The sequence below is a fragment of the Geotrypetes seraphini genome, chromosome 4 (genome assembly GCF_902459505.1).
Source record: "Geotrypetes seraphini chromosome 4, aGeoSer1.1, whole genome shotgun sequence".
Taxonomy (NCBI): domain Eukaryota; kingdom Metazoa; phylum Chordata; class Amphibia; order Gymnophiona; family Dermophiidae; genus Geotrypetes; species Geotrypetes seraphini.
Window position 1 is genome coordinate 178,069,637 of NC_047087.1, and position 18,895 is coordinate 178,088,531.

Consider the following 18,895-nt stretch of genomic DNA (forward strand, 5'->3'; position numbering starts at 1 on the left):
TATTTCTACAATGATAAATTCTTTAATGGCAGTGTTTCAGCTTCACTACCTGATCAGACTCTACCCCCTGCCAGTCTGGCCTTTACCAAGTTTATTTGGCAAATGGGGAAGGATCTTCCAAATAAGATGGAGTCTGAAACTTAACCTACTGCAGAATTCAGAGAGGCACTTGACTACAAGGAGTTGCCCAAGCACTGCCTGAAGGTTCCTCTTTACAACTTATGAAGGAGGCCTTGCTTAAAAACTGGAAAGCCCCCCTTCATATACCAGTTGTTCCAAAGGGGTTGGATTCCCTTTTCAAGCTTCAGTCTGCTCCTGGGTTCGACAAACCACAGTTACCACACCAGTCTCTAGTGGTGGAATCCTTCTTAAAGAAAGTGCACAGCTCTAGAACTTATGCTAGTGCTCCCCCTGGCAGAGCAGGCAGTATTCTAGATAAGTTTGGTGACAGGGTGTTCCAGGGCTCCATGCTCATAAGCAAAATCCTGAATTACACCTTCCATATAGAAACAGAAACATGATGAAAGATAATGGCCAAATGGCCTATCTAGTCTGCCCATCCGCAGTAACCATTATCTCTTCTTCTAAGAGATCTCAAGTGCCTATCCCATGTCTTCTTGAATTCAGACACAATCTCTATCACCATCACCTCTTCCAGGAGGCTGTTCCATGCATCTATCACCCTTTCTGTAAGAAAGTATTTCCTTACATGAGTCCTGAGCCTATTACCTCTTAACTTCATCCTATGCCCTCTCATTCCAGAGCTTCCTACCTTTAAATGTTTCTATCATATCTCCCCTCTCTCGCCTTTCCTCTAAAGTATACATATTGAGATCTTTAAGTCTGTCCCCATACGCCTTATAACAAAGACCACACACCATTTTAGTAGCCTTCCTCTGGACCGACTCCATCCTTTTTATATCTTTTTGAAGGTGCAGTCTCTAGAATTGTACACAATATTCTAAATGAGGTCTCATCATTTTATTGTGAGTGGCACTGGCTTCCAATGGAGGCTCGTATTTAGTTTAAGCTGGGTTGCTTTTGCTATAAGGTTATATATGGCACTGCTCCATTTTATATAGTTAATAGATTCTCTTTAGCATCGTATAAACATAGTAGAAGATCCCATGCCCTTTTTACTTTTCCGTTAGTACAGGGCTGTAAAAGCAAGAAATTTCTTGACCATACTTTAGCATTTCAAGCAGCTTCCCATGGTAGTGAATTTCAATTGTTATTGCTTGGAACCTGTTCTTATAAACATTTCAGAATTCAATTGAAAACACATCTCTTCTCAAAATACTTGGTCAAATAATTTTTGCAATTCTCAAATTGTCTTTAGTTTATAATCTTTTGTAAACTGCGTAGAACTTATGGTTACGCAGTCAAGAAGTACGATGCTATGTTATGCTATGTTATGTAACAAAACCAAAGGAAACAGAGGGTCCAACCTTGTCTGCAGTGAAAAACCAACCAGGAGCAAACAAACCAAAACTGCAGACGTGTTCAAGATGCAGGCGAAATTTATTGTGACAAATAAATTATATCTAAAAACCTTTTTACCAAACGAGGGACCCAACACGGTCCGTGTTTCGGACAACCTTCATCAGGGGTCCATGGCAAAAAAGGGAAAGAAAAGTATGTCACAAAAATACTGGAGAAATAACTCTAGATGTCTTGTCTCTATCCTTAGGTGAATGGATAGATCCACCAAGCATGGGTAAACTCTTGCTGGTCTCTCCTCCTAGGTAACTGGTAAAGCTCAGGGCCCAGTCCCAGCAGGTTGATGTCAGAATTTCAAGCCACATTCAGAAATTCTGACATCAACCTGCTGGGACTGGGCCCTGAGCTTTACCAGTTACCTAGGAGGAGGGACCAGCAAGAGTTTACCCATGCTTGGTGGATCTATCCATTCACCTAAGGATAGAGACAAGACATCTAGAGTTATTTCTCCAGTATTTTTGTGACATACTTTTCTTTCCCTTTTTTGCCATGGACCCCTGATGAAGGTTGTCCGAAACACGGACCGTGTTGGATCCCTTGTTTGGTAAAAAGGTTTTTAGATATAATTTATTTGTCACAATAAATTTTGCCTGCATCTTGTACACGTCTGCAGTTTTGGTTTGTTTGCTCATGCTATGTTATGTCTTATACAGGGGCACCAATACCTCTTTTTTGTTACTGGCCATACTTCTTCCTATGCACCCTAGCATTCTTCTAGCTCTCGCCATCACCTTTTCAGCCTGTTTGGCCACCTTAAGGTCTTGTCCAGAGGATGTCTAGTTAAGACAAGTACATATCCTCTTCATATCTCTCGACTTATTGGCATCTCAGGCATGACCTCCTGGAAGCCAGGAAATACATGACTCGCTCTACATATGATGCCTTTGATGTAGCCTCTCGCACCTCAGTAGTGTCCATTGCTATGCGCAGACAAGCTTGGCTCAGAGTCTCAGATCTCGATGCCAATGTTCAAGACTATCTTGCCAACATACCCTGTGCAGATGATGACTTGTTTGGAGACCGTATAGAGGAGGCAAATCAAAAGATCAAAAGGCATACTAATTGTATGACCACTCTGTCTTCCTTAAAAGCTCAACATTCTCAGCTGCCTAAGCATTTTCGAACTCTTATAGGTGTTCTTCATACTATTCCAGAAATAAATACCATCGACCTCCTGCATCTACACAAGCATCTATCTCAAAGATGCCCAAGGCAACAGAGGCAAAAAAAATCCAACAAAACCTTCTGCGCCTATTCAACCTAAGCAGCAGTAGTTGTTTTGACTCCCTCCTAGAAAGCTTAGCTGATGTATCTCAGCCCACACCTCAGACTCTCCCAACAGGAGGCAGGCTCATCCATTACCAACAGCACTGGACCCTCATAAAATCAAATCAATGGGTTCTTCAAGTGGTAAGTCAAGGATATGCCCTTCATCTACAGAGGAAATCACTGAACCACCCTCCAAGAGAGTCTTGTTTCAACTTCCATCAGAGCCCTCCTTCACCAGGAACTCTCAGCCCTCCTCCAGCTCAACGCAATAGAAATGGTTCCACTGCAGGAGAAGGGCAAGTGGTTCTATTCAAGGTTCTTCCTTATCCCGAAGAAGTCCAGAGGTATTCATCCGATCCTAGATCTCAGAGCACTAAACAAGTACCTAGTGAGGGAAAAGTTTTGGATGCTCTCTCTGGGAACGCTATTACCTCAAAGAAGCATACACACATATTTCTCTTCTCCCTGCTCACAGAAAATACCTTTGTTTTAATCTGGGAACGTGCCATTCCTAGTCAAAATACTCTCATTTGGACTGGCATCAGCACCCAGAGTGTTCACCAAGTGCTTGGTGGTGGTACAGTTTCCACATTTTTCCTTACTTGGATAATTGGTTGATCAAAGCCTCCACACCCCAACAGGCTCAGCAGGCTTAGCATGCAATAATTAAACTTATTGAACTCCTGGTATTTGCAGTCAGTCAATTACCCCAAATCCTACCTAGACCCACTCAGACTTTGGAGTTTATTGGAGCTCTTCTGGACACATGCTTTCCTCCCTCAGCAGAGACTCACAACACTACTTCAGCTCTGCAAGGAAGTCTCTTCTCATCACTACCTGAGGGCATGTCACATGTTACAACTCCTCGGTCATATGGCCTCTACAATATATGTGGTCCAATTTGCCCGTCTTCATCTCAGGCATCCTCAGTGGGCATTATCCTCCCAGTGGACTCAAGCAACTGGTCTTCTGTCCCAGTGCTTGTCAGTGACACCGCAACTCAAAGACTCACTTCTGTGGTAGATGTTTTCAGCCAATCTCTTCAGAGGTCTCCTGTTTCAAGTACCACCTCATCAGAAGATTTGGACAACAGATGCTTCCATGTTAGGATGGGGAGCTCATTTATATGGTTTCCAAACCCAAAGATCTTGGTGTTCTGAGGAGTCATGTCTTCACATCAATCTACTGGAACTATGAGCAATTCGCAATGTCCCATTCACATTCCAGAATCATCTTCTCAGTCAAGTAGCACTGGTTCAAACAGACAACCAAGTAGCCATGTACTACATAAACAAGCAGGGTAGAACAGGATATCACCGCCTCTGCCAGGAAGCCATCCAAATCTGGTCCTGGGCCATTGCTTGCAACATTTTTCTGAAAGTGGTCCACCTAGCAGGAAAACAGAATGTATTGGCTGACAAATTGAGCGAGGTTCTACAACCTCACGAATGGTCGGTCTTTTAACACCTTCATCTTGCGCCAGATATTTGAGGCTTGGGGGACCTCAGAAGTGGACCTATTTGCTTCCCCCTACAATCTCAAGCTCCCTCTTCTGTCCCAGGCTCCACATTCCCAATAGCCTGGAAATGGATGCTTTTCTGATCAACTAGTGAGGCAAGTTCCTCTATGTATTTCCCCCAATCCATCTAATCAGAACAATACTGTTCAAGCTTCGCCAAGAATCAGCCACCATGATCCTCATAGAAACTCAGTGGCCACATCAATCTTGGTTCCTTCTAATCCTAAAAATGAGCACATAGGAACTAATCACTCTGCAAATCTTTCCAACACTGCTAACACAGAACGAGGGTTCTCTACTGCATCTCAATCTATGTTCCTTAGCTCTCACAGCATGGTATCTCTCTCCCAACCAGTACATAAGAACATAAGAACATAAGCAATGCCTCCACTGGGTCAGACCCGAGGTCCATCGTGCCCAGCAGTCCGCTCACGCGGCAGCCCAACAGGTCCAGGACCTGTGCAGTAGCCCTCTATCTATACCCCTCTATCCCTTTTTCCAGCAGGAAATTGTCCAATCCTTTCTTGAACTCCAGTAACGTACTCTGTCCTATTACGTCCTCTGGAAGCGCTCTGGAAGCGTGTCCACCACACGCTGGGTAAAGAAAAACTTCCTAGCATTCGTTTTGAATCTGTCTCCTTCCAACTTTTCCGAATGCCCTCTTGTTCTTTTATGTTTTGATACGCTTTCACTATTTGTACCAGTGTTAGCTATTATTGAAGCATCTAGGAAGCCTTCCACATGGCGCTGCTAGCACTTCAAGTGGACTCGCTTCTCATTGCAGTGTAGTAGCAAATCTCTAGATCCTATGACCTATTCTGTCCATACTGAATTATCTCCTGCACATCTCTAATTTGGGACTAAAAACTAATTCAGGGAGAGTTCATCTCAGTGCTATAAGTGTTTTTTCACATACCACTTAACAACAGGTCCTTAGCAGTACATCCTTTGATTTATAAATTCATGGGGACCTTTACAATACCAAGCCATCTCTAAACCTCCTCCAAAAGCTTGGGGTCTTACTGTAGTACTTTCTGTACTCATGAAGCCTCCATTTGAATCATTGTCTGCTTCATCTCTCAAGTACCTCACTTGGAAGGTGGTCTTCCTCATTACTCTCACATCAGCATGCCAAGTCAGTAAATTCCAGGTGCTAGTATCAGATCCACCTTATACTACATTTTATCCTGACAAGATGGTCCTTTGAATTCATGCGAAATTCCTCCCAAAGGTCGTTTTGGAGTTTCATTTCAACCAGTCCATCAGTCTTTGGTATTTTTTCAAAACCACATACTCACCCTAGTGAGGAAGCGCTTTACACATTGGACTGCAAATGTACTTTAGCTTCCTACTTGGATAAAACCAAGCCTAAAAGAACTTCTACTCAGCTATTCCTGTCACTTGACCTAAACAAGCTGGGAACTCCTGTAACCAAGATGGATTGCAGACTGTATCTCATTCTGCTATGCTCAGACTGGTCTGACAATAGAGGGTCTTATAACCACACATAAGGTGTGAGCAATTGTGACTTCAATAGCCCATCTATGCTCCTATTGAGGACATCTGTAAAGCAGCCACCTGGTCTTCAGTTCATACATTCATGATCCACTACTGTTTGGAAAATCTTACCAGACAGGATAGTCAGTTCAGACAAAATTTAGTCTCCAATTAGAAGCCAATTTCCCTCCAACCCTATTTGTTAGCTGGAGAGTCCCCACATGTGAGAATATTGAAACGGGGAAGAGGCACACCCCCAGGAAAATCCTGAAACACCTTTCCAAGATAAGAAAACTTCACCTGTCACTGGAGAAAGAAAGCACATACACTCAGGAAAGAAACCACAGGTTAACATAAGACAGTCAGAAACCAGGGCTTTACTGTAAAGCAGACTTATTTATCTCATGATAAGGAGTCTGTCCCATCAGAACGTACTGCACACAAAGACAGCATAGGTCCCTACAGAGCACTCAGAGGGGGAGCAGTAAAGAAACCCTTAATTGCAGAGCTACATCAGAGTAAGGAAAACCCAGCAGGGAAAGGGTTAAAATGTCAGACCAATAAGAAGTTCCCACACCCCAGTTAAGCCTGTTAAACAGGGAGGGGTGGAGAAATCCTGGAGAAGCAGCAGCAGCAGCAGTAGCAGCAGCAGCAGCACTGTGGAAAACATACCCTCAGCATCTCAAGGGAAGAGATTTCCAAAGGCTACAGGGGAAATTCTACAGCAGAGTTTCTCAACACGCGGTACACATACCCTTAGGGGTACACGAGCTGCTTGTTGGGAGTACATGGCACTGTGTGGGTTTCCCACCCCCCTTTCTCCTTAATATCCAGTCACTACTGGGGATCCTATGCCCTCCTTCCTGCCCCCCTCCGCTGAAGCCACCACTGCCGGAGATTCCATGCCCTCCTTCCTGCATTCCAAGTTTCCAAGTTTATTTATAATTTTCTATCCTGCCCTAGAGAAAACCTTCAAGGTGGCTTACAATCTAATATTTAAAATACACAATATACAAAAAATAATCAGCGTATAATCAGCTGACATCGGAGGGAAGCCTTCTGGGTCATCGGGGGATCCCAGTTAACTCCTTCAGGGCCATCCAGCTGGGCTGCTCCTTCCTGCCTTCTGCTACACAGGGACGCATCGTGGGTGGCGGCTCTTTCATGGTGCACATTGCTGACATGGAAGCCTTCTCTCTGACGTCAGAGCTGATGTCAGAGGAAAGGCTTGTGAGTCAGCCATGTGAAGCTTGTAAGAGCCGCTGACAATGAGGCATCTCTGTGCAGCAGAAGGCAGGAGCAGTCCAGCTGAATGGCCCTGAAGGAAGTGAGTTCGGCCCTGGAGTGAACAAGTAAGGGAGAGAGGGGATATGATTGTGTGACAAAAGGAGAAAGGAGGGAGGGAAGGAGCACGCTGGGACATGGGAGCGGCACGAATTTGGAACAAAGGCTGGAAGGCAGGGAGGGGGGCACGATCTTGGGACACAGAAGGGAGGGATGAAGGGGCATTATCTTGGGACATAGGAGGGAGGGAATAGAAAGGGAGAATTGGGCATGAGTATGCGAGTGAGAGGGAAAGAGATGGTGCACATGGGGAAGGGAAGAAAGAGGAAAATGGGCAGAAAGAGAGAGAGGAGTTAGATGTGAGTGAGGAGTGCATGGGGAATAGAAGGATGAAAGGGAGAGATGTTGGATATGGTGGTAGAGAAGGAACAGAGGAACAGATTGAAGGGGATGCAAGGGGGAGGAATGTTGGGCATAGTGATGGAGGAAGAGATGTGGCATGGTGCTGGAGAGGGGTGATAGAAGGAGAAATGGGCATGGGCTGGTGGGCAGTAGTGAAAAATGCTGCACATGATCCAGAATATAAGAGAGGGAGAAATGTGGCCATTAGGAGTGGAGGAGAGAGGAAGAAAAGTTGGACTCATGGAGGGACAGATAGAGATGTTGATTGGGAAAGGGAATGAGGTCTGAAGGAGATGAAGTGTGCTGGATGCAGAAAGAAAGAAATATTGGATGCACAGTCAGAAGGCAGTGCAACCAGAGCCTCATGAAATCACCAGACAAAGGTAGGAAAAATTATTTTATTTTCAATTTAGTGATTAAAATGTGTCAGTTTTGAGAATTTATATCTGCTGTCTATATTTTGAACTATATGTGTCTATTTTTCTGTAGTTGTTACTGAGGGAGGGGGGGATAAATTCTGGTATGGATTTTAACAGAATATTAAGTATTGGATCTGAGTTTAAAATGTTATATATGCTGTTACAATTATTGTAAGTTTTTAAAAATGAATAAAGAATATAAAAAACAAAAACATATTTTAAAGTCATCTGCCTTGACCTCTTAAAAAAAAGATATTTTACATTTTCTCTGCATACAGTGTGCTTTGTGTTTTTTTTAAATTTCATGGTTACCATTATGTATTAATAAAATTATATTATGTGTATATGAAAAATGAATGGAAAAAATTGCATTACAATTACACTTCTCCCTCCGTATTTGCTGTGATAGGGGATTAACAGAACCACAAATACAGAAAAACCGCGAATAACTTTTTCATATGTTATTCACTGTTTTCTATTTAAAACCATCGTGAATATGGTGAAACCGCGAATAACATGGTGGGAAACCTGGCCTGTTCCTGAAGGAGAGGCAAAACACGGTGAAGAAAGTGCTGGGAATCAGTGGTTTTCTCTGTAAACGCTTGGAATCGGCGGTTTCTCTATGTAAGCTGATGTAATTTGGGAGGAGGAGCCAGCAAGCTAAAAACCGTGAATAATCGAAGCCGTGATTGCTGAAACCGTGAATACGGAGGGAGAAGTGTAGTACTATTATTGTAGGGTGTGGTCTGGGGCAGAGCTTGGGCGGGAGTACTTGGTTGATATTTGTTAGACTTAGGGGGTACTTGGCTTGAAGAAGTTGAGAAACACTGTTCTACAGCCCTTAGAGGAAATGCCAGATTGACTGCAGCCAGCCAAAGTCAGATTCTTATTAGGGAAAGGAACGTGGCAGCATGGCAGAAGTTTATTAAAGCTAAGCATGGCAGCCAGGTTAGAGTTAATGATTCTAAAATGCCTAGCCTTGATCCAAAATCAGTCTGAGGGGCGGGAGATAAATTTTGAGGGAAAAAAAGTATGGAATGAGGTTGTGGGTTGAAATCCCTCACTGCTCCTTGTGACCCTGGGCAAGTCACTTAATCCCCCCATTGCCCCAAGTATAGTAGATAGAGTTTGAGCCCACCGGGACAGATAGGGAAATATGATAAAGTACTTGAATGTACTACCACTTTGGATATAAGTGGTATATAAATAAATAAATAAATAAATAAATTATTATTATTATATGTGATCCTAATGTGGAAGAAGGTACAGAAATGCTGTGGCATGTAGATGAAGGTGTCAGTACTTCTCTGTGAAGGGAAAAGTTTATTTGGGAATTAAGACATATGACACACTTTTCATGTTAAGTATGAATGTATTTTGGTTCCTATACCCATGTGCCTAACCTGAAAGAAGGAATAAATGGAAAAGTAATTCATTTCCTGAAAGCAGCACACTTGCAGTGTAGTGAGAATGAAGCTGGGGGAGGGGAACCTGTTTTTCTTCTATTGAATGAAACCAGGCAGATTGTATCACATTTGTAAACCTGCTAAGAGTTCTTTGGATGGATATATCAGCTGTGGGAGGATAAACCTTTTAACCTGGGTCACCAGCCTTACATAGGGATCAGGAAGTGCATAATAAACACAGCAAAGTACTGCCTGCAGCACTTACCTTAATGTTCATTAACAGTGAAGCAGAGCAGAGAGACTACCTTGGGTAGTTCAGAAAGCTAAGGCACATGAACTGTAAAAAGGACTGCCTACAAGCCTTTTGTCTTAAGGAGCAAAAGCCAAGAACTGTTCTGAGAGACTGATGTTAAAAGGGCAAGAAGCCTGAAGAATTTAAGGTGGTTTTGAATCCTGTGATTATGTGACTGGCCAGGACTGAGACATGGCCAGTATGTTGGAACTGTGATCAAAACAGTCGAGTTGAAGAAAAGATTTGCTAAATTTTCTTTTTACTTGTTCAAGGCTCAGATGTGAGCTTAATAAAAGAACCCTTTGTTTGTATCCAAACTGGTTCCAGAACTCATAATTGAGCAGGCAATCCTAATTCAACCACTCCAAGGTTCCACTCGGCTTGGTGTTTGGCATTGGTATAGGCAGGCTACGGCCTTCATTTACCACCCCGCCACAATATGCTGCCTGTTTGTCCTGGGATAAGCACTTTTACATGTCTGTCTAAGGATAGCAGGCAGTTATTCTCACAACCCCCCCCCCCCCACCTTCCCTTCATGGCTTCTTAGTTTTGTTACTGAACCGATGGTCCCGTGAGCTGGCAGCAGGCAGGAAGGCACTTCTTAAAGTGACAGTTCATTTTAGATGGTCCGTGCTGGGTTCCATGGATGACGTCAACCCACATGTGAGAATATCTGCCTTCTGTCCTTGGATAATACCTTTAAAAGTAAGTAACTGTGCTTTCTATGCATTAATTTGACTTAATGCATTAATTTAACTTACATGCCTCATAAGAATTACTTTAAAATAACTACCAAAGACATATTAGATGCTATTGATTCAAGATGGCGATTGAATCGGACGTCTGGCAGTGAGCTCCGTGTCAGCGTCCTTTGGCTTACCCCTTCTTCTCCTGTTGCAGGCTGCATTTTCTCGCTTGGGGTGCAGGGCTGAGCATTTTTGTTGGCCTTGCTTGTCCTCAGTGAGTTTGGATATTTGCGGCTTTTCGTCGCTTGTTTCGCCGTGCTTGATGGGGAAGAGGAAGGGAGCTACGAGGCCGAATCCTCCAGCAGCCGCAAGCTCCAGAAACCTTATTCAGACGACGCTGGACGCTAGAGTGGCATGTCATCAGAGGGAGATGCTACCAGCCTCGGGAGGAACGCCAGACATCATGACGAACCTTAGTAGCGATCGGGCTTCTGAGTAGAGGTCTGCATGGGAATGGGGATCACGGGAATCCCGCAGGTCCCATGGGGGGTCCCACGGGAATCCCCCTCTAACCCACGGGACTCCCTCTCTGGCCCACGGGACTCCCACGGGGATGGAAGGCTTTGGAAGCAGGGTTCGTCCATATAATATAATGGACACGTCAGCCTTAGTATAAGAAGGGGTTTATAAGTTAATTACCTGAACAGAAAACAAAAAAAGAGTTCCACCAAAGAGATTCCACAAGGAAAACAGCAGCGCAAACACAAAAGAAACTGTGGAATTGATGATCCTGTCAGAAGTAATTGCTGCTTTTTATGGGGACGGGTGGGGATGGAGTAATTCCTTGCGGGGATGGGTGGGGACAGAGAGGATCCTGACGGGGACGGGTGGGGACGGAGAGGATCCTGGTGGGGATGGAGAAGATCCTGGTGGGGACAGGCGGAGATGGGTGGGATTTCTGTTCCCATGTAACTCTCTACTTCTGAGCCCAATTGTAGTACAGAGACTCCTCTTCAACCTGGGAGTGAACGCTCTGTGGAGGGAGAGGCTTTCTTGCTTACCCAGCGAGAGAGACAGCTTGAGAGCCACGGAGTAGCAATGGGAGCTGAGTCAATGGAGAATGAGACTCCCACTATAGTCAATTTGATGGCACTAAACACAGAACTTAATTTCAGCTCCTAATAGTCTGCAGTTTGGAGAGTTAATCAAGCCTGCAATAGTCAGCCTAGACGCTCTGTGAAGGGCTACTGTAACAATGGACTCCAACCTCAAAAAGGCAGTTACAATTCTACGATTAGACTGTGCCACCATCAACTCTCAGGTAAATGAGCATGGAGTAAAGTTAAGAGAACAGAGCGAAAAAATACAACAACATAATGAACAGATCAATTCACTTAAATCATTAGAACGAGACTGTTAAAGAGAGATCTTTTATCTATAGAAAAATAGAATCTATGGAAAATAAACAGAGGAGGAACAATCTCACATTTTTGAACTTTCCTAAGTCTCCATTGATTCCTGGTTTGGAAATGGTCCGGAAATACCTGAGAGAGTCCTTGTTAATACCAGAGGAAAGTTTAGCACCTATTGTTAGAGTTCAATATATCTCCTCTGAAAAAAGCGAGATAGCTCTACTCCTACGGACCCACCAGGAACAGATGCAAGTGGACTGAATCTAACAAATTTTGGGGAAAGTTCCCTTGAAGTGATAACCAAGAGAACTACTTTAATTGTCTCATTTGCTTTAGAATTTGATAGGGATTTGATTTTTCGCACATATTTTAGACATATAAATAACACATTTTTTGGGTTCACCCATTCGTATATTCCCTGATATATCTTGAGAAACACAGAAAAAAAGACTTTCTGGGCTATAGACCAAGAGTTTTAGCTTTGGGTGGTTCTTTTGTCTTAAAATTTCCTGCTAAGTGTTGTGTTTCAATAGAAGGAAAAACTTTTTTTGTTTTTTTGACCCCCAAATAGTTGTTGCAATTTGTTGTGGCCAAAGAAGGTGGGGGAGTGGCCATTGATATAATAACAATACCTACAGTTTAACAAACCGGCTGCTGGAAGTTGTCTCTCTAACTTCTATTATGTTCTGATGATTTATTAATATTTTTCTTTATCGTGTTTTCTTAGGTCTTGGATCAAGTTAATATGTGAACTAAATAGTTAAATAGTTAACATTTAATTCCTTAAGATTTAGTTTTGGCCAGGCTTAGTCTGTCCATATTCTTTATATTGTAATTCTGATCAATATTCAAGTTGATGTGCTTGTTTAAAATGTAAAAATTTGAATAAAAATAAATAAATAATAACTACCAAAGTAAAATTACATTGGAACATGTTTATTTAACCATTAGATACTATTGGATTGGCGTTTATTGATCATGAGTAATTTTATAACAGGACACCTAGGAAAGAAAGGCACATATGACTATGTTGCATCGATTTTATAAAAGACAACATATGCCCTATGTTTATTTATAGAAAACCAAAAAAACTCTGTAGAGTGACGATGTTCCTAAATTGACTTATTTGAAAGAGTCAAAGTTCCAAAGGTACACCAAAATCATCTACATAAAAATAGGTTATCCACATAAAAGCCTTAAAGGACCTAGTCCGCTAGGGATACAGGACCCAACACGGTCCGCGTTTCGACAAAAAGTCTTCTTCAGGGGTCCCTGGGGGTCCTATAAAGGTGAATACGTGGGAAACAATTGTGTGGTGAACCGGAAGTGAGACACTGATTGCGTTTGCAATAACTCACCCAAAAATTCCAGCACAATGTTGAACCAGCTCTGAGGCAGGTGTAAGTTTCAGTGTGTATGTGTCAGTAGTATTCAATTGTACAAGTACATGCATAACTGCTACTTCCACTCTAGTTCTGCTTGTTATCTGCCCTGGAATCATATATGGCAAATAACAGGCCATAGCTGGCATTAGCTTTTCCAAGTGCCAATTTTTATGCACTTACACTTCTGGGTAATCCAATAATAATCCAGCAAAGCCCTCTTAACACATCATTGTGCAACTGACAACATTTTATATTAATTTTCTTTTATTACACATCTCTGTTAATAACTACTATAAGTCACAACACTTTACTCAGCAACCGAGAAGTACACATTCCCTTCTCAGGTACTGTAGCACAGTAAGAAAAAGAAAGCTAGATCAACTGAGCTCACCCTGCTCCTGTTTTTCTCCTCAAAATATCTCATCACTTTGTCAACTGTTATCGGTGTTGACGTCTGCTTTATTTCTTTGCCGATATCCCTCTCAAACTCGTATACAGCTTTCTTAATTTCTGTCCACCGGACCTCTGACTCTTCCATAGTGGCCTGTATATGTAAGCAAAGCAACATAATCATCACAATCCACTATTTGTTCTCCATAATTTTCTAGGAGATAAACTTCAGCTCTGTAATAACAAAATATTTTGATATTTCAGGAGTTAAGCATCATAAAGAATCTGTTTGGCACCAGTGACCAATATCATAGTAACATAGTAAAAGATCAGCAAGCTTTTCTTTTAAACAGGAAAGATGGATTAGTGTAGAATAACACTTGATGTTAGAAAAGAATAAGAATTTCAAAATACTGCATATACTCGAATATATGTCGATCCAAATATAAGTCGAGACCCCCATCCCCCCAAAGGAGGAGAAATAGTTGACTCGAATATAAGACGGAGGCTTAATATTCAAGTGCCATGCCAGGTTCTGCACCCAATGCCCCCTCCCTCACGCCCTCCCCTGCCAGGCTCTGCACTCAGCCCCCTCCCTGACAAGTTCTGCACCCAGCCCCCTTCCCTCCCTGCCCTGCAAGGCTCTGAACTCAGCCCCCTTCCCTACCAGGCTCTGAACCCTGCCCCCTTCACTCCCTGCCAGGCTCTGCACCCTGTCCCACCTTCCTTCCCTGTACTCTCTTCCCCCTCTAGTTGTCTAGTGGTAAGCTAGGACAGGAGGGATCCCTCCTGCCTCCCATCCCATACTAACAATTTTTATCACCCCTGCATACCTTTTTTCCTGGTAGTCCAGTGGTGTATGAGCAGGAGCGAGCTTTCTGCACTCCTGCCCCGCAATGAGCCCTCCTTCCGATCTCGCAGCCAGTGGGATTCGCAAGAACTGGCAGCAGCCATTCAGGGAGCAGCGCAAGGCCAGGCAGGAGCTCGAAAGCTCACTCCTGCATGCCGGCCTGGGTGCACTGCTGGCTGCTGGCCATGAGATCAGAAGGAGGGGCTCAGCGCGGGGCAGGAGCGCAGAAAGCTCGCTCCTGCTCATACACCACTGGACCACCAGGAAAAAAGGTATGCAGGGAAAGGGGGGGGGGGGGGAGAAACTGTTAGTATAAGCCGGGATGGGAGACAGAAGGGATCCCTGCTGTCCCAGCCTGACAGCAGGCCTGCAGCAAGTCTGGGAGGGTGTCGGCTGGTCACTGATGATGACACGAATATAGGACGAGACCCCCATTTTGGGGCCATTTTTTTGACCCAAAAATCTTATCCTATATTCAAGTATATATGGTATCTTTGACACTGCTTCAAACAGGAAGGTGGGAGTGGGTAAGCATGTAATCTGAGTTACAAACTCATTCAGTGATAGGAAGTGTGAAGTCTTGTTTAGCCCAGGACATTGAAACAGGAATTGAGATGTCCAGAATTCCCTCAATATTTACAGAAAGCTCTGCAAAACAGGGAGCCTTTTGTAAAATATGTGTAATAATGCCAGGAAATACACATTAATTTGCTGGCAAATAGAACGAGCATCAATTTCAAAAACCTACATGTACAGAAAAAGAGTGGCCAGTAAATTCCATTTAAAACTAGGGCTGCACATCAATTAAAAATTTTAATCACACGATTAAAATTTTTAATTGCACAATTAATCGCATTAATTGTCCCCCCTTACATTTCCTCTTGTACAGTGCAAAATATAGACTACAGAATCAAATTCTCTGAACCAATATGTTTCAATTACTATATTGAAAATCGTTTTTCTTACTTTGTCATCTTTTAATTTTCTAATCATTTTATTCCCTGTCTCTGGTTCTGCTTTCCTCTCTCTGTGCTCTGAATTGTGCTTCCAGGGCATCCTGCCATTTCACTAATTTAGGTGAGTGTCCAGCACACTGTCACAAGTCCTGCAGCCGCCGCTGCTCAACATTTTTAAAAAACCTCTCACCGGCTTGGGGATTCGCCGGGCTGACTCGGCACAGCCTGAAGAGCCGCTGAAAGTTCAGTATTTGACTCCCACCTGACTTTTTTTTTTAAACGGCAGCAAGCGACTTGAACCCGTGCTCTGGGGCTCTAACGGTATCATTGTGCATGCCAGCTTCCCTTCTCTTCCCTCTGAAACCGGAAGTTACGTCCTGAGGGGGTTGGGGTTAGGGAAGAGAAGGGGAGCCAGCACGGACAGTGGTACCATTAGAGCCCTGGAGCATGCGGAAGATAGGTCAGCGACAGAGGGAAGCTTACAACTTGCTGTTCTTGCTTGCTTCGGGCCTTTCTCACTGCCGGGTCCTGCCTACTTTCTGTTTCCGCGAAGACAGGACCCGGCAACGAGGAAGGCCAAAAGTAAGCAAGAGCAGCAAGTTGTAAGCTTCCCTCTGTTGCTGACCTATGGGAGATAGGTCAGCAACAGAGGGAAACTTACAACTTTCCTTAGTCTGTCTGTAGCGAATCCACTGACGGGTGTGTGAGACGGGGGGATGAGAAGAGAAATTCTGCTGCTGCACCCAATTGGGGGGGAGAGGGAAGAGAAATGCTGCTGCTGCACTCAATTGGGGGAAGGGGGAAGAGAAATGCTGCTGCTGCTGTACCCAATTGGGGGGAGGGGGAAGAGAAATGCTGCTGCTGCACCCAATTGGAGGGGGGAGGGGGAAGAGAAATGCTGCTGCTGCACCCAGTTGGGGGAGGGGGAAGAGAAATGCTGCTGCTGCACCCAGTTGGGGGAGGGGGGAGAGGGAAGGAGGGAGAAGGAAGACTAGGGAAGGGAGAGGAGAGGAAAGAGATGCCCAAGACCATGGGAGGGAGGAAAAGGAAAGGAGATACCAGACCATGGAGGGGGGAGAGAGAAATGTCAGGGCATATGGGGGGAAGGAGACAGATGCCAGACCAGGTGAAAGGAAGGAAGGAAGGAGGGAGGGAAGGAGGGAGAGAAAGAAAGGAGAAAAGATGCCAGATAATGGAGTGGGAGGGGGAGATGGAAGGAGAGCAGAGAAATGCCAGGGCATGGGGGAGGGAATGGAAACTATGGAGACATAAAATGCCAGACCAGAGGAAAAGGAAGGAGAGGAGGTGCCAGAGCAAGGAGGGAGAGGGAGAGATAGGAGAGAGATGCCAGGGCATGGGGGGAGGGAAGGGAAGGAAAGGAGAAGAGAGAGATGCCAGAACATAGGGGAGGGGGGTGGAGACAAAAATGGAGAGGGGGTGAAGCTGAGATGAATCATGTACAAAGGAGAGAAAGGGCACAGGATATACAGTTTAATGAAGGGAAATAAAGAGGGAAGATGCCATATGGAAGAGAGAGAGAGGGCGGACACTGGATGGAAAGGGCAGAGAGGGTGGACAGTGGATGCAAGGGGCAGAGAGAGGATGGACAGAGGTTGGGTGGAAGGGGCAAAGAGAGGATAGATGTTGCATAGAAGGGAGAGAGGAGAAATGCTGAATAGAAAGATGAGAGCAAAGAGAAGATGATTAAAGCAGAAATGACAAAAGGTAGAAAAAATGTTTTTGTTGTTGCTTTAAGTAGAATCAAGTAGTATTGTAACTGTATTAATTAAAGTTTATCAATAGGAAATGGAAACAAGGCAATTTTGGGGGGACTAAATCCATTTCCTCAGATCATGACAGGATACCATAACAACAGTATACTGTACTGTCTTGAAGAAAGATTTGGCCTCTGAAAGCTAACTACTACTAATTGAAAAATGGATTAGTCCAATAAAATGGTATTTTCTTATTTTTTATTATTTGTTTTATTTCTATTTGTTAATTTGTAAAGTGCTGATTGTTATGTAGCATTTTTTTCAAATTTACATCTACTATCTTTATATTTTGCGCAGTATTAGGGGACATGTGTCACTGTTTCTGTGGTGTTGCATTGTATGCAGAGTCTGGTTTCTTAGCGGTTCAGTTTAGCTTTTGTCTACATTTCTATTTTTAGTTTGTGATTATTCCATATTAGGCAAGGGTGTATATGTGTTCTGTGTGTATGAAAAGGACATGGTTTTCTGTTAGCATTGACTGTACAGGATCAATTGACTGTGCAGGATCTGGCTTGTTTAGTTTTACAATGTGTGTGTTGGTGTTCTAGTGCTCACTGCAATGTTTAAGATGCTGCCTTTTCTTAGGTGCACCTTTGTTGTGTGACTCATGGATTATTACTAAAAATAACTTTTTTTATATAGAGGAGGGGGTTGTTAAAAAAATGATCAGCACTGGCTGTCATATATACTAGGTAGGCCATTGGATTTAATGACCCTATTCTACCTTTACTGTTGACATTAGTGTTGTGTCCTCCCCCCTGCAGTATAAAGAATTAAATTAAAGTTGTATTAACATCAAGCAGTTTTTAAATGATATTATAAGCAAATAAAAATAAAATATTTTTAATACATTGCTAATTATTACCTGCATCTTTACCTAACTGTTTTGCCCTAGCTCTCACTTTGATCTTTATCTGCTACTTTTTTATTTTCCTGTAGTGCAATTACACAGGTCTCCTTCAAGACTCAGTAACACCTCGCCATAAATTATATGAAAGAGGTCTGAAAGTTGGGATTGCATCTATTTCATATCCTCAGTGAGACCTCAGAAAGGAACTTAATGATCAAAACATTATTAGAGGTGCTGTAGAGCCGTTTCTTGTATGACTGGATGAGCTATATTTATCTTTTTTTTTTTTAGTTGTTTAAATTCATGCAGAACTAAATGGCTAGATTGAATCTAATGACTTCATTAACGCATTTCCCATTTTTAAACCTCTATACCATTTGAAAGAGGGCAAATATCTAATTATTCACTTCTAGAATTGGATACTTCTTAAATTTAATAAAAATATTCTGGCACAAGTGTCAAACCTTACAAAAGGTAGTCACATTGAGCATTGGAAAATAATTAATAAAAATTAACTAATAAAAATAGTACACATTTAATTTTCCCCACCATTAAATTTCCCCATCCCGCCCCACCCGGCTACTTTTTCATGCCACCTGGCTGGAAAAAATTTCTCGGGAGAACACTGCATTAGCATATCAAAATTTCTCAGAAAATACAAAATGGCAATTAAGTCACATATTTATCAAACAGATAAGTTTTAAGAATTTCTCTAAATAAATAATAAGACTGAGCTTGGGGGATAAGCATATTCCAACATGAATTCATTGCACTAGCCTGAAATGCAAAAGTTTTTCCTAAGAATCTCTTATAAAAACATGCTTTTACCGAAGGAAACGTAAACCATCCAGCACAGCTCTTCTATCTCTCAAGCCCCTCACCATCCAGCATCACACCTCCCTCTGTTTCTCCCTCCATCATTCAGTATCACTCATCTCTTTACTCTGACACACTCTGTCCTGCCACCTAATCATCTAGAATGACTGTCTCTCCTCTCCCCACC

General features: G+C 43.1%; 1 protein-coding gene across 1 annotated transcript in view; it reads right to left on the bottom strand.

The window, feature by feature from the left end:
* Positions 1 to 18,895, bottom strand: part of CCDC113 (coiled-coil domain containing 113) — a 129,272-nt gene that overhangs the window by 54,314 nt on the left and 56,063 nt on the right. Inside the window, exon 4 of the mRNA XM_033942942.1 lies at positions 13,463 to 13,615. Coding sequence (XP_033798833.1) covers positions 13,463 to 13,615 — 153 coding nt within the window. The remainder of the gene's footprint in view (positions 1 to 13,462; positions 13,616 to 18,895) is intronic.